Source organism: Salvelinus namaycush, chromosome 28, assembly GCF_016432855.1.
Source record: "Salvelinus namaycush isolate Seneca chromosome 28, SaNama_1.0, whole genome shotgun sequence".
Classification (NCBI taxonomy): Eukaryota; Metazoa; Chordata; class Actinopteri; order Salmoniformes; family Salmonidae; genus Salvelinus; species Salvelinus namaycush.
This window is the reverse complement of record NC_052334.1, coordinates 23,607,924-23,624,771: the sequence shown is the minus strand read 5'-3', so window position 1 is coordinate 23,624,771 and position 16,848 is coordinate 23,607,924. Positions and strand designations below refer to the sequence as shown.

General features: G+C 43.9%; 1 protein-coding gene across 1 annotated transcript in view; it reads left to right on the top strand.

Annotated features, from left to right (window-relative positions):
* The window catches only part of LOC120023652 (lateral signaling target protein 2 homolog), a 67,197-nt gene extending 60,760 nt beyond the window's left edge, over positions 1-6,437 (top strand). The window contains exons 11-14 of the mRNA XM_038967701.1: positions 3,431-3,541; positions 3,675-3,779; positions 3,893-3,996; positions 4,097-6,437. Of these exons, the coding sequence (XP_038823629.1) occupies positions 3,431-3,541; positions 3,675-3,779; positions 3,893-3,996; positions 4,097-4,228 (452 nt within the window). The 3' untranslated portion in view covers positions 4,229-6,437. The remainder of the gene's footprint in view (positions 1-3,430; positions 3,542-3,674; positions 3,780-3,892; positions 3,997-4,096) is intronic.
* The last annotated feature ends 10,411 nt before the right edge of the window (positions 6,438-16,848 follow it).

Here is a 16,848-nt window from a genome sequence, read left to right as displayed (position 1 = left end):
AGAACAAGTTCTCATTTACAACTGCGACCTGGCCAAGATAAAGCAAAGCAGTGTGACACAGACAACAACACAGAGTTACACATGGAGTAAACAATAAACAAGCCAATAACACAATAAACAAGTCAATGACACAGTAGAAAAAAGAAAGTCTATATACAGTGTGTGCAAAAGGCATGAGGAGGTAGGCAATAAATAGGACATAGGAGCGAATAATTACGATTTAGCAGATTAACACTGGAGTGATAAATGAGCAAATGATGATGTGCAGGTAGAGATACTGGTGTGCAAAAGAGCAGAAAAGTAAACAAAATAAAAACAGTATGGGGATGAGGTAGGTAGATTGGGTGGGCTATTTACAGATGGACTATGTACAGCTGCAGCGATCGGCTCAGATAGTTGATGTTTAAAGTTGGTGAGGGAAATAAAAGTCTCCAACTTCAGCGATTTTTGCAATTCGTTCCAGTCACTGGCAGCAGAGAACTGGAAGGAAAGGCGGCCAAATGAGGTGTTGGCTTTGGGGATGATCAGTGAGATATACCTGCTGGAACGTGTGCTACGGGTGGGTGTTGTTATTGTGAACTGAGATAAGGCGGAGCTTTACCTAGCATAGACTTATAGATGACCTGGAGCCAGTGGGTCTGCGACGAATATGTAGCGAGGGCCAGACGACTAGAGCATACAGGTCGCAGTGGTGGGTGGTATAAGGTGATTTGGTAACAAAACGGATGGCACTGTGATAGACTACATCCAGTTTGCTGAGTAGAGTATTGGAAGCTATTTTGTAGATGACATCGCCGAAGTCGAGGATCGGTAGGATAGTCAGTTTTACTAGGGTAAGTTTGGCGGCGTGAGTGAAGGAGGCTTTGTTGCGAAATAGAAAGCCAATTCTAGATTTGATTTTGGATTGGAGATGTTTAATATGAGTCTGGAAGGAGAGTTTAGTCTAGCCAGACACCTAGGTATTTATAGTTGTCCACATATTCTAGGTCGGAACCGTCCAGGGTGGTTATGCTAGTCGGGCGGGCGGGTGCGGGCAGCGAACGGTTGAAAAGCATGCATTTGGTTTTACTAGCGTTTAAGAGCAGTTGGAGGCCACGGAAGGAGTGTTGTTTGGCATTGAAGCTCGTTTGGAGGTTAGTTAGCACAGTGTCCAAGGAAGGGCCAGAAGTATACAGAATGGTGTCGTCTGCGTAGAGGTGGATCAGGGAATCTCCCGCAGCAAGAGCGACATCATTGATATATACAGAGAAAAGAGTCGGCCCGAGAATGTAACCCTGTGGTACCCCCATAGAGACTGCCAGAGGTCCGGACAACATGCCCTCCGATTTGACACACTGAACTCTGTCTGCAAAGTAGTTGGTGAACCAGGCGAGGCAGTCATTAGAAAAACCAAGGCTGTTGAGTCTGCCGATAAGAATACGGTGATTGACAGAGTCGAAAGCCTTGGCCAGGTCGATGAAGACGGCTGCACACAGTACTGTCTTTTATCGATGGCGGTTATGATATCGTTTAGTACCTTGAGCGTGGCTGAGGTGCACCCGTGACCGGCTCGGAAGCCGGATTGCACAGCGGAGAAGGTACGGTGGGATTCGAAATGGTCAGTGATCTGTTTATTAACTTGGCTTTCGAAGACTTTAGATAGGCAGGGCAGGATGGATATAGGTCTGTAACAGTTTGGGTCTAGGGTGCAGCTTTCAAATCTTTAGGGATCGCGGACGATACGAAAGAGAGGTTGAACAGGCTGGTACTAGGGGTTGCAACAATGGCGGCAGAGAGTTTTAGAAAGAGAGGGTCCAGATTGTCTAGCCCAGCTGATTTGTACGGGTCCAGGTTTTGCAGCTCTTTCAGAACATCTGCTGTCTGGATTTGGGTGAAGGAGAAGCTGGGGAGGCTTGTGCGAGTAGCTGCGGGGGAGGCGGAGCTGTTGGCCGGGGTTGGAGTAGCCAGGAGGAAGGCATGGCCAGCCGTTGAGAAATGCTTATTGAAATTTTAGATTATCATGGATTTATCAGTGGTGACCGTGTTACCTAGCCTCAGTGCAGTGGGCAGCTGGGAGGAGGTGCTCTTGTTCTCCATGGACTTTACAGTGTCCCAAAACTTTTTGGGGTTAGAGCTACAGGATGCGCATTTCTGCTTGAAAAAGCTAGCCTTTGCTTTCCTGACTGACTGTGTATTGGTTCCTGACTTCCCTGAACAGTTGCATATCGTGGGGACTATTCGATGCTAGTGCAGTCCGCCACAGGATGTTTTTGTGCTGGTCAAGGGCAGTCAGGTCTGGAGTGAACCAAGGGCTATATCTGTTCTTAGTTCTGCATTTTTTGAACGGGGCATGCTTATCTAAGATGGTGAGGAAATTATTTTATATAGAATGACCAGGCATCCTCGACTAACGGGATGAGGTCGATATCCTTCCAGGATACCCGGGCCAGGTCGATTAGAAAGGCCTGCTCGCAGAAGTGTTTTAAGGAGCGTTTGACAGTGATGAGGGGTCGTTTGACAGCGGACCCATAGCGGATACAGGCAATGAGGTAGTGATCGCTGAGATCCTGATTGAAAACAGCGGAGGTGTATTTGGAGGGCAAGTTGGTCAGGATAATGTCTATGAGGGCCCATGTTTACGGATTTAGGGTTGTACCTGGTGGGTTCCTTGATAATTTGTGTTAGATTGAGGGCATCTAGCTTAGATTGTAGGACTGCCGGGGTGTTAAGCATATCCCAGTTTAGGTCACCTAACAGAACGAACTCTGAAGCTAGATGGGGGGCGATCAATTCACAAATGTTGTCCAGGGCACAGCTGGGAGCGGAGGGGGGTCGATAGCAGGCGGCAACAGTGAAAGACTTATTTCTGGAGAGGTTAATTTTTAAAATTAGAAGTTCAAACTGTTTGGGTATAGACCTGGAAAGTATGACAGAAATGCCTAAACACTTGTATAATCTATTTGCATACACTTCAAACAGACATCCATACTCCACCAGACACACCACTATGGGTTTCTTCACGGTACCCAAACCGAAAACAGATTGAATGCCTGACTCAGTTATGTATAGAGGCATGCCATCTTGGAATGCTCTGCCACCAGAGGTTGCTCAGGCAAAAATAAAGATAAAAAACATCTTGTATCACATCCTCTCCTCTCTCTATAGATCTAATTTAACTGTATATATGAATAGTGTGTAAATAGTATTTTTTTTGTCCCTTGGTGTCTTTCCAATATATAGTACTTTGTAATGAATTTGTGCGTTTTATGTGGACCACGGGAAGAGTAGCTGCTGCATGTGCAGTAGCTAATAGGGATCCTAATAAGCTAAACTCCAAAGGTTTTACACTGTGTTCCACAATACATTAGCCTACTGGGCTTTGCTCTTATCACATGTACCACATTTGCACCACAGTTTTTTTTGCATCTCACTGGTTCCTCTTGACCCCCAGGTGTTGCTGACCAACTGCAGACAAACTACGCGGCTGACCTTCGAAGCATTCTGAAGACACTGTTTGAAGTCATGGCTACCTCTGAACAGGGGGACAATGACAAGCAGAAAGGTGGGACTCTTTATATTGACTTGCAGTAATGCCAAGGATCTTAGTGTACTTCTCCCAGTATGTTATTCTGTAATGTACTGTATACTGACAGAATGACCATGGTTATGACACAGCTGTGCTCTGTGTGGTTCAGCAGGTCCAGGGCTGCGCAGCGCCATGCTGGAGGACTGTGCTCTCTGTCAGGAGACCATCTCTTCCTCTGAGCTGGCAGCCAAGGCCCGGGAGGAACAGTTCGAAGGTCAGCACCTCCCCTTTCTCCTCAAAAATCACATACACACATATGCATGCATGCACAGTGACGCATGAATAAACAAGCACCACTATTAATGTGCCTATGCTTTTCCCCTGTAGATCCCCCAGACTGGGTTCCTGATGAGGAATGTGACTCCTGCATCACCTGTAAGGCCCCCTTCACCGTCATCCGCAGAAAGCACCACTGTAGGAGCTGTGGCAAGGTAACACAAAACACCTGCACAGATCTCTTTAAGTATTGTACTACGTAAAATAAATGGTAAACAATCAAATATACCTTGTTTGTTTTACGTCTCATTTCAGATCTTCTGCTCTCGCTGCTCCTCCCACTCAGCCCCGTTACCGCGGTACGGCCAGGTGAAGTCCGTTAGGGTGTGTACACACTGCTACATGTTCCACGTCACACCATTCTACAGCGACAAGACTGGCATCTGACCCCTGCTGTACCAACAGACTCCCCCGCCTCCCTGCCCCCTGCCTCTACAGAAGCATATCCAGGGGATATGAGGCTATATTCAAAGTAAATCCCCAACTGCACAGAGCGACCTTAACGATCAACTTCATCACACTGTACGGCAAGGCAAGGCTTTGAAATAGGAGGACATGGATGAGAGCGCAGAGAGATGAAATAAGGTCTTATGTGAAGGCACATAAACTATGATTATACCCTTTCTGTTATTTTTGAGATGCTACTGCTGCCTGAAAGGGACCTACGGCACCTGATGCTTTGCTGTCCTCCTTCTCTGACTCACTGATGCCTGTCTGTGGAGGCAGAGGAAGAAGAAAGAAAACAACCGACTGGAAATAGGGTTTTGTACTGGCATGTTGCAAGGCTACTCTGGACAGGTCCAGTGCTTTAGGAACAGCTTCTGGGGCTGTTTGAAGCTGAAAAGAGAGAGAAAGCCTTTGGAACATTTTTGTTCTATTGCTTGTGTATACAAAAGGCCTTCTGACATCCTGTCCTATGCTTTAGTGGGCTTCCCACACTTGTGCCAGAGCTCTCTCAGGGCTCCGATGTTCATTTAAAGAATGTAAGTCATAATAAACATGTAAATTAAGGATAATTATGTTGATAGTGATGATAATCTCCGCACCACTGATCTTGTTTGTTTGGCCAAAATGGCTCTAAAGGTTTTAATTTTAGTTTGTCATGTAATTCCTGATGCTGTAATGCTGAGGAGGGGAAAGCAATCCACGGAAATGTGTGGAGTTTTCAGCAATGCTTTAAACGGCAATGAATGTGTTATATCGTTTAAAGACATGGAATTTTGATTTTAGCTACAGTGTCTCAAAGAACACTTAAGTTGTCTGGCCTTTTAATAACAATGTGGGCAGTGGCCATTGCTCTTTCAGTCATAACATATCATGTTTTTAATGATTTATCTTGTTCCCTACTCACCCCAACCTTAACCTGTGTAACTCCTCGACCTCTGAGATTGATGTGGTCACATAAGTCACTCTCTCAGGCATTGGATGCCCTCTAGTGGAGAGAGACTGTAACCTCCTACCACACATCATCAGCAACAAGATTATCTGTGATTGTTAGAATCATGGAGTGCATATCACATACTAGTTAGAGGTTCATGAGGCTTGTCTCCCATCAGTTGGTTAAGGCAGCAATGTTGTTTTTTTCCCTTCTGTGTATATTGTTGCAAAGCACATTTATCTTAAGTAGTATTTTAACTCCCAGTGGTGGCATTGATCAAATCAAATCAAAGTTTATTTGTCACGTGCGCCGAATACAACAGGTGTAGACCTTACAGTGAAATGCTTACTTACAAGCTCTAACCAATAGTGCAAAAAAGGTGTTAGGTGAACAATGGTCAAGTAGCACTGATAGCACACTTATCTAGACAGGTGTCACTAGAACAGAGAGACAACTCTCCTACTACACCAAGAAGGTCATTGGTGTACATTCTCATTATCTTGGTTACATACCAGCTGCTGTTGCAGAAACATATGTGATCTGTAGTGAAATCAGTTAGAATATGTTACAAATATAGTCTCATACCATTAAGTTGTTAAAAATGTTTTGTTACATCCTAACCTGGTTATATACATCGTCTCCATACCTCTGTGCACAATGTAGTACTGTTCCCAGTTGATAACCACTTCCTCTACTGTTACATCATCATATTCCTGCTCCCTCCTCTAGTCATCTCTGATGCAGAGGGAACGCTTCGCCATCTGGGTTACAATGGAGAATGAGTTGGAGTTGATGTGGATAGAGGAATGGCCAATCTGACATAACTGTCTCAAACAACCATGGCTTTTTACACTTCAAGGCCGCACCAGTTATATCAAATCTGCGCTGTCTTATAAGCTAATTCTCAGGCTTCATCTTGTCTAGACCACTCACTACTTCTACAAGTTTTATTTTTACTGAGGAAATTATAGAAACTTTTAAGAGATTGTCATTTTAATTTTTATAAAGAACAGAAGGAAATTATGTAAATGTATAAATCTATTACTCATTTTTCTGTATAAAGGAATGATGCAGTAATTCAATGACTGGACATCCTATTACGTCAGAGCTTGTTCTTATTTTGTAAAGGCTAGCTACATTTCAATAGTAAGAGCTATGTGGAACATTGGGAAAATGAAATAATATGATTTAAATGTCATGAAAATTAAATGACTTCCTCTTTGAATAAGTGTTTATCGTCATTTCTGTCTTGTACTACTATACATGTCATTGTTATTCTCTCAGGCAGGTGTGACATTTGTCAACTCGTCATTGATACATCCGGTCTTGGCACTTGAGTGTAGACACCTTCAAGCACAACATGATCCAAAAGGATTTCATGTCATTGGAACATGCCTCTTGTGAAGTTCTGATGGCAGATACATCCCAGTCCCACTGGGTGGCAGCACCTATTCATTTGATCCCTCATTGGCTGATATCTGACTGATAGTATGCAGTTGTTTAGTATTTATTAGGATCCTTATTACTTCCTGGGGTCGAAACAAGGTTTCTTCAGTATGTTATCCATACATTAACACAACTCACCCCTAACAATTAAAATGTTTCCTTTTCATAATTCATTTGAATAAGTTGATGTTATGGGCGTTGCTGAAAGTCTACTCTGTTCTGTTCTTCTGGCGTTAGGATAAAGTTGCCTCAATGCTGATCTGAGGTCAGTGTTGTATTTTTCTTCCTAATGGTCAAGGTCAGGAATTAGGGAGGGAAACCTTATCCTAGATCTGTTACAGGGGTGACGTTTACCCCAACCCCTGATTGTCAGCCACTGCAATTGTTTTAAATTACTGTGGATTATTTTGACAACTTTAAATTGAGGCATATACAATTACATATTTGACTCGTGTAAGGGCTATTGGATCGTGATAATGAGAAATAAAGAGTTAATTTTGATAGTTACCCAGTCCTTATATGTGATTGGTCCAAAATTGAGAGCTGGGATTAGACAGCTCTCTGCACTGCTAAATCTCGTAGTCGATGAAGTAGAGTCTACTGTAAATACAGATTGGATACAGACTTAAAACGATCTAACTTTTCCAGTTTGTCGAGAAGTTAATTCAGCATTTTAATGGATACCCATGTGTGATAAATGTACGCATTTGATTGTATGCTTTGTCTGATTTACAGTTTTTCCATATAGCCGATCTATGCTGAATGGATATACAGTCATGCAGCGATCATTAATTATAGTGGTGGTAAGAAAGCGTCGATGAAATCGGCCACTGTCAATAAATAAATGGAGACTGCGAGGACTTCTATGAGAATGGGTAACAAGTGTTCTATAAAGAGGCTGATACGAGGTTGACTTCATTCACTGGAAACTTCAGGTATGTCATTCATAAAAAACATTGTTGTGCAAAATATACAGGGCATATGACCTTTTTCACACGATTAAATGGTTGGCAATAGTTCATAGAAATATTATTTATTTAATTTACTATAAAAGACATGATTGGCTGTTATCTATTGGTTGCTTACCTATATAGTTATATGGATATAATTACTATTCAATTCATTTGCCATGATGTGTAATTTTTAGATATGGTAAAATGTTATATACAGTAATTAATGAATGCAAATGGTGACAATTATACAATATAATACAGTTGTGTTTCAGATAAGAAATATTCATTTTTACTTGTAGTATTTTTTTAAACATAAGGGGCAGTCTGTGAGGGCAGCATAACTTTAATGAGTGTGCGCCATATTGACCACAGATACAGAGCCTTCAGAAAGTATTCATACCCCTTGACTTATTCCACATTTTGTTTCTCCAGCCTGAGTTCAAAATGGGTTAAATAGATTTTTCTCTCTCACCCATCTACACACAATACCCCATAATGGCAAAGTGACCATTTTTTTGTTGTTGACATTTTAGCTAATTTATTGAAAATGAAATACAGAGCTATCTCATTTACATAAGTATTCACACCCTTAAGTCAATACATGTTAAAATCACCTTTGGCAGCAATTACAGCGGTTAGTTTTTCTGGGCAAATCTCTAAGAGCTTTGCACACCTGGATTGTACAATAATGTGCACATTATTCTTTAAAAAATTATTCAAGCTCTGTCAAGTTCGTTGTTAATCATTGCTAGACAGCCATTTAAGTCTTGCCATAGATTTTCAACATTCAATGTCGTCTTGGTAAGCAACTCCAGTGTCTATTTGGCCTTGTATGTTAAGTTATTGCCCTGCTGAAAGGGGAATTTGTCTCCCAATGTCTGTTTGGAAAGCAGACTGAACCAGGTTTTCCTCTAGGGTTTTGCCTGTGCTTAGCACTATTCCGTTTCGTTTTATCCTTAAACAAAAGTCCCTAGTCCATGCCGATGACAAGCATACCAATAACATGATTCAGCCACCACCATGCTTGATAATATGAAGAGTGGTACTCAGTGATGTGTTGTGTTGGATTTGCCACAAACATAATGCTTTGTATTCAGGGCATAAAGTACATTTCTTTGACACATTTTTTTGCAGTTTTACTTTAGTACTTTATTGCAAACAAGATGAATGTTTTGGAATATTTTTTATTCTGTACATGTAACGCTTGCCGTCTGGAGAAGGAGAGGAGGACCAAGGTGCAGCGTGGTAAGTGGTCATATTTTTTAATAAAATACGAAAACACTTGACAAACAACAAAAACGACAAACGAACAGTCCTGAAAGGTGAAACAAAACACTAAACAGGAAACAACCACCCACAAACAAAAGTGGGAAAACAGGCTACCTAAATATGGCTCCCAATCAGAGACAACGATAGACAGCTGCCTCTGATTGGGAACCATACCAGACCAAACACACAGAAACAGAAAACCTAGACCTACAACATAGAATACCCAGACATTACCCCCCCCCCCCCCCCCCCCCCCAAAGGTGCGGACTCCTGAACCTGAACCAATAGGGGAGGGTCTGGGTGGGCATTTCACCGCGGTGGCGGCTCTGGTGCGGGACGTAGACCCCGCTCCACCTTAGTCTTGGCCCACTTAGGTGGCGCCTCTGGTGCGGGGACCCTTACCGCCGACCCCGGACCGGGGACCCTCGCAGCGGGCCCCGGACAGGAGGGAGACTCTGGCTGCTCCGTACAGGAGGGAGACTCTGGCTGCTCCGGACAGGAGGGAGACTCTGGCTGCTCCGGACAGGAGGGAGACTCTGGCTGCTCCGGACAGGAGGGAGACTCTGGCTGCTCCTGACTGAAGCCCGTCGCTGGAGGCTCCGGACTAGAGGGCGTCGCTGGAGGCTCCGGACTAGAGGGCGTCGCTGGAGGCTCCGGACTAGAGGGCGTCGCTGGAGGCTCCGGACTAGAGGACGTGCCATGGATCCTCACCGAAGGCTTCGTGCCATGGATCCTCACAGGAGGCTTCGTGTCATGGATCCTCACAGGAGGCTTCGTGCCATGGATCATCACTGGAGGCTTCGTGCCATGGATCATCACTGGAGGCTTCGTGCCATGGATCATCACTGGAGGCTTCGTGCCATGGATCATCACTGGAGGCTTCGTGCCATGGATCATCACTGGAGGCTTCGTGCCATGGATCATCACTGGAGGCTTCGTGCCATGGATTATCACTGGAGGCTTCGTGCCATGGATTATCACTGGAGGCTTCTTGCCATAGATTATCACTGGAGGCCTGGCTCTGGGAGAAGGCACAGGACTCACCAGGCTAGGAAGACATGCAGGAGGGTTAGAGTTTAGCACAGGCACATGACTCACCAGGCTGGGGAGACATGCAGGAGGCCTTGTCCTTGGCCGAGGCACCGGATATACTGGGCCGTGGAGGCACACTGGAGGTCTCGAGCAAAGAGCCTGCACAGCCCGTCCTGGCTGTATGGTGACTTTGGCCCTGCACGTGCGGGGCGCAGGCACAGGACGCACTGGGCTGTGCAGACGTACTGGAGACACAGTGTGCAGAGCTGGCGCAGGATAACCTGGGCCGAGGAGACGCACTAGAGGCCTGGAGAGCAGGGCTGGCACATTCCTTCCTGGCTCGATGCCCACTCTCGCCCGGCAGATGCGAGGAGCTGCGATGTAACGTACCGGGCTATGAACACGTACTGGAGACACCGTGCGCTCCACCGCATAGCACGGTGCCTGACCAGTACGACGCTCGCCACGGTAAGCACGGGGAGTTAGCTCAGGTCTCCTACCTGACTCCGCCAATCTCCCCGTGTGCCTCCCCCCAAAGAATTTCTGGGGCTGCCTCTCGGTTTTCCTTGCCAACCGTGTTCCCTCATACCGCCGGTTCCTTTCTCCTGCTGCCTCCGCTCTTCTGGCTGCCTCCACCTGTTCCCATGGAAGGCGATCCCTTCCAGCCAGAATCTCCTCCCATGTGTAAGATCCCTTGCCGTCCAGAATGTCCTCCCATGTCCATTCCTCCTTTTTACCACGCTGCTTGGTCCGTTGTTGGTGGGTGGTTCTGTAACGCTTGCCGTCTGGAGAAGGAGAGGAGGACCAAGGTGCAGCATGGTAAGTGGTCATATTTTTTAATAAAATACGAAAACACTTGACAAACAACAAAAACGACAAACGAACAGTCCTGAAAGGTGAAACAAAACACCTAACAGGAAACAACCACCCACAAACAAAAGTGGGAAAACAGGCGACCTAAATATGGCTCCCAATCAGAGACAACGATAGACATCTGCCTCTGATTGGGAACCACACCAGGCCAAACACACAGAAACAGAAAACCTAGACCTACAACATAGAATACCCAGACATAGAATACCCACCCACATCACACCCTGACCAAACTAAAAATAGAAACATACAAAGCAATCTACGGTCAGGGCGTGACAGTACATGTTTCCTTTTCAGTCTGTCATTTAGGTTAGTATTGTGGAGTAACTTCAATGTTGTTGATCCATCCTCAGATATCCCCTATTTATTTATTTTATTTATTTTATTTCACCTTTATTTAACCAGGTAAGCTAGTTGAGGACAAGTTCTCATTTACAACTGCGACCTGGCCAAGATAAAGCAAAGCAGTGTGACACAGACAACAACACAGAGTTACACATGGAGTAAACAATAAACAAGCCAATAACACAGTAGAAAAAAGAAAGTCTATATACAGTGTTATATATACAGTCTATCACATCTGTTAAAATTTGTAATTGTTTTAAAGTTACCATTGGCCTCATGGTGAAATCCATGAGCCACGGCAGCAGCTACTCTTCCTGTGGTCCAGCAAAATTAGTTATACAATTTTTTTAATATTACAATACATTTCACAACAGATTTCGGGCCATTACGCTACTATCACATATCTACAACACAAAGTACATGTGTATGTGTGTGTCTCTTCACAGTCCCCGATGTTCCATTTTTATCTGTTTTTTTAATCTGATTTTACTGCTTGCATGAGTTACTTGATGTGGAATTAGAGTTCCATGTAGTCATGGCTCTATATAGTACTGTGCGCCTCCCATAGTCTGTTCTGGACTTGGGGACTGTGAAGAGACCTCTGGTGGCATGTCTTGTGACGTATACAAGGCGGTCTGAGCTGTGTGCTAGTAGTTTAAACAGACACCTTGGTGCTTTCAACGTGTCAACACCTCTCACAAATACAAATAGCGATGAAGTCCATCTCTCCTTTACTTTGAACCTGGAGAGATTGACATGCATATTATTGATGTTAGGTGTCCGTGTACATTTAAGGGCCAGCCGTTCTGCTCTGTTCTGGGCCAATTGAAAAAGTAAGGGACCTAGACAGTTGCCCTGGGGCATGCCTGACTCTATCTGGATTATTTTGGAGAGGCTTCCATTAAAGAACACCCACCGTGTTCTGTTAGACAGGTAACTCTCGATCCACAATATAGCAGGGGATGTAAAGCAGGGTCTTGTGTGTAGGCTAGATACACAAAATCTCAATTTAATCCATTTTAAATTCAGGCTGTAACACAGCAAAATGTAGGAAAAGTCAAGGGGTGTGAATACTTTCTCAAGGCATTGTATATATTGAATATAGATAAATATACTAACACAAAGGGTACATATGTTATTGTGTCAATCAATCACATGATTTAAAAAATGTGCATAGCTGCACTATGCGTTTTCATTTATAAGAGAAGTCCCCATGCATTACAGTTCCATTATGGCAAAAAACAACAGCCATGACACATAACTGTGTCGGACTGGTTGGAGCATATATATTGTCCATATCGTCTAACAAGGCAAACTGCTTTCCCTGGGGATGGATGTGAGTTCTGCTGTGTGCACTAATACAATCTGGAAGGCCTGAGTGTTTTTATATTTTTTGACTGTATGTCTTTTAGATTTGGGGAACATGAAGTTGTCTTCAGTCAGAATGGGAGTCGTCAAGGTCACGTTGCTCATCTTTTTGGCCATTCTGTTGTCTGACTGTGCAAGGGGTGAGTAACATCTTTGGGATATTTATTTAATTTTTCTTAACTTTACTACCTTTCTTTCTGCCTTTCTTTTCTTTCTGCCTTTCTTTCTTTCTTTCTTTCTTTCTTTCTTTCTTTCTTTCTTTCTTTCTTTCTTTCTTTCTTGCCTACACAGTAGGGTCCAATCGTTTTAGTGAAATATTAGTAGATAAATTGGTTAGTCTAAGTTAGTTTGACTGCTGTGGCTTTTTGTTTAGACGGAGAAAAGCTCAGTTGGCTCTAACTTCTTTACACTAAGAAGTAAGAGAGGGAAAAAGTAGAACAAAAACTCTAAACAGAACCCAAAATCAACAGTGGGGAAGTAGCGAGAAAACCAACCCAACTCCCCCCTTCAGTGTGGGATCTCTTCAGTCATGGCCATACAGTATGTGTGTGTGACTGTGTGTGCATGCACCACAGCTAAACCAAACATACACATCCATCAGCTTCCCAGGGTGAAAGAACACAAATCAGTCCAGCTCTCCCAGGGTTGCCCCAGGGATCGGACTGTCTCAGCATCATGTCTGTGTTTGTGTGTCTGTGTGTCTGTTTGTGTCTGTGTGTCTGTTTGTGTGTGATTCCTGCAATCAGGGAGGAATAAGCCGGAAATCCGGAACCCTCCAACCAGGATTTCGGGAAAACCAGGAAAGTTATTGAAAGTTCCCGGATTTTTGCAACCCTAACCATGACAGTGTAGTGTGCTATTGTTCAGACAACTGTCTGCATTGATTGAAATTGTTAGACAAATGCAGAATGCATTGTATAATTATGTGTACGGTTTCCACAGTTTCACCTGTCATCAACGGCTGACAATGTCCAGAACAGTTCAGTAGAGTTTGAAAGTCAAAGAAAATAAATCACCTTTTCAATTAGAGCGCTTTGAAGCGTTCACATAGACTTTTAGTGTGTTCTCCAGCCTCTTGAAGTGGTAAACCAGACATCCTGTTCTATGCCTCTCTCCTTATTCTCAAACTCAGTATGGCAGCAAATGGAAGTAGAACCTGCATGTGGCTATCAGGGCAATGCAATACAGGGCAGGTGCGGGCCACTGCTGGTTTCGAGGGGGGCAGATTACATCTGGGATTACAGACAATGCCTTATTCACAGCAGGACAGACGAGCCTTCGCGATGCGGCTAAAGTGAAAGTGAACAAGACGTGGAGGCGAAATAAGATTAGACAGGCAATTATGTCTGTTTACAGATTTACAGATGTCAGAGAAAGGATCAAATCAATGGGGGATGGTAGTAGGTAGTAGGTCCCAGTAGGTCCCAGATGGTAGTATGGTATTAGGTCCCAGGCGCAACGGTTTGTTTCAAGAACTGAAACGTTGCTGGGTTTTTCATGCTCAACAGTTTGCCGTGTGTATCAAGAATGGTCCACCACCCAAAGGACATCCAGCCAACTTGACACAACTGTGGGAAGCATTGGAGTCAACATGTGCCAGCATCCCTGTAGAACCCTTTCGATACCTTGTAGAGTCCATGCTCGACAAATTGAGGCTGCCTGAGGGAAAAGGGGAGGGGAGCGCAACTAAATATTAGGAAGGTGTTCCTAGTGTTTGGTATAATCCGTGTATATTTTAGTTAATTACATGAAATAATTTAGTCAATTTAATGAAATAATCTATTGGATTTATATAGGATTATTTTAATTGTCAAGCATACTGCACTGCAGGGGGAAATTAAGTCTCCAGAAGTTGATTGGAAAGTGGACTGGACAATCCCTTTGAGAGAATGATGTGACCACAAGCTCCCAGTTATGACACAATGTGATCCAAGTGTAATAACTTCACTGTTTGATATCCTATGAAATAAATGGTTTTGATTGGAGACATGGTTTTGTAGACAGAGAGTGTCCTGGCTGTAAAACGGTTTGAGCGGTTTGATTAGGTATTATATAAGCATTTAAACCTTTGCTAAATCCAACTTAAAGGACACAGAATGATAATGAGCTTGCTGCTGTCAGTCACCTCACCATACAATATCTGATTATTTATCCCACTACGCCAGGCAAACCTAAGACACCCCCCAACCCCTCCCCTTGTGTTCCCCCGAGCAGCTGTAGGAGGTGCTCAGTGATGCGTCCCAGCAGAGCTTCTAATGTGGTGACAGGACTGGGGACCCATGTGGTATAGTAACTGTGGAATGCAGCAGCCGGGACATATGGACCTGCTGTGTGTTCTGCAGGCCTGCTCGGTGACAATGAGAGAATACAAGGTGTCCCTAGTACTTACCAGCATTCCCTCTCTCTCTCTGTCTCTCTCTCTCTCTCTCTCTCTGTCTCTGTCTCTGTCTCTGTCTCTGTCTCTGTCTCTCTCTCTCTCTCTCTCTCTGTCTCTCTCTCTCTCTCTCTCTCACACACACACACACACACACACACACACACACACACACACACACACACACACACACACACACACACACACACACACACACACACACACACACACACACACACACACACACACACACACACACACAGGAATTATCACATGGCTCTTATCGGAAACAGAATTGCAGTGGCATCTATACAAATTGTGTACTTTGTTTGTAGGCGAAGCCAGTGATTTTTGATGCAGAAGAGTATACTGTATCAACATGTCACAAGTAGCATATTAGCTTGACATGAGAGTTTTTAACATCAGACAAATGTTTACTCATCTATACCTCCTGAGCCATCTGAATAAATTTAGAGCATACAAACTGCTCTGCAACTCTTTTGGAAAATATACATTTTATAGGAGAGTTACATCATGGTTTTATAACAAGAAAGTACTATTGGATAAATTGTATGCCAAGGGCCTTTAAAATCACAAGGCCATTTGGCTCTCAGTCAGTTTTCCATTTCCTTTAAACATAATGAGGCTAGTTTCCCAGTAACCAAATACCCCAAAGTCCTCTTATTTTTTGTAAATATGGCCCAAGTAGTAAGAAGGTAATGACACAGTGGTGTTCTGGCACATGAGCCCAGCTGGAGAAACAGAGGGAGAGTGGACCAAGGAGAGAGTGAGAGAGAGAGAGTGAGAGAAAGAGAGAGAGAGAGTGAGAGAGAGAGAGAGAGAGAGAGAGAGAGAGAGAGAGAGAGAGAGAGAGAGAGAGAGAGAGAGAGAGAGAGAGAGAGAGAGAGAAGAGAGAGGGGGGGTCTAAACAGTACTGTAAAATCTTTGCCATGTGTTTGAGTAGTCCCCTCTGAAAACACTTGATTTATAAATGACAAATAAAATCAGTGTCATCAGATTCGCCCATGAAACACCAGAACTTCAATAGAGCGGATTCAGCATAAACCCACCAACACCCACAGACCCACCCGACTCAGTGCTGTCCGACCGATTGACATGCCACCTCTGAACTCTGCGGGGTTCCCCATGCCAATTTATGACCAAACAACAACCACTGCTCGCTCGCCATCCCCCTTACACATGTCTCCCTTCTCTCTCTCCAGACCCTCTCTCTGCATTTCCTCCCATTTATTACCAGTGTAAAGCCAGAGGAAGTGAACTAAGTTAATGTGCTGTCATTAAAACAAGGCTGACCTTTACTCCCACCCTCCCTCACTCAGCTCCCCAATAGCCCCTATTTACTGAGTCTGGGACTGGGTCTATTTGCAGAGAACAATGGGCGGATTATTACATGCAGTGGTCCCCCCAGTCGGACATAGCAGCACTAATTAATTTTAAACACTCTTCATCCCTGTAGACTAAGTTTATTTGCAGTCTATTAGAGTGTACTGAAAACCAGGGACTCATTTTACTGAGGGGCTGCGATTTAGAGGTGCGTGAGAAGGAGAGGGAGCTACGCTCAGGGTTTCGTGTATAAGTGTGTCTGTATACGTACTGTATATAAATATTTTTTTACCATTTTCAATGTCGGACATAAAATACTGTAAAAACACCAGGATATCAGTTCCTAGTGATTTTAATTAAAAAGATCTGCTCCCAAGTATTTCCATGCATAATAAAGAGACACGTGATCGTATACAAATGTAACCAAGGTTTGAAATTATTATGTTTCAGTCAAACATTATATCTGTTTGAGCTTCTTGCGGTCAATTTGCAGTCTACAAATGATTTGTAATTATGTTCCGGTCCCCCGACCATCCGCTCAACAAAATATTGTCTCGCAGCTGAATCTAGTTGATGTAGTAGTAACTATTAGTGGTGGAACTTTTGGAGAGGGAATAAGTGTTGC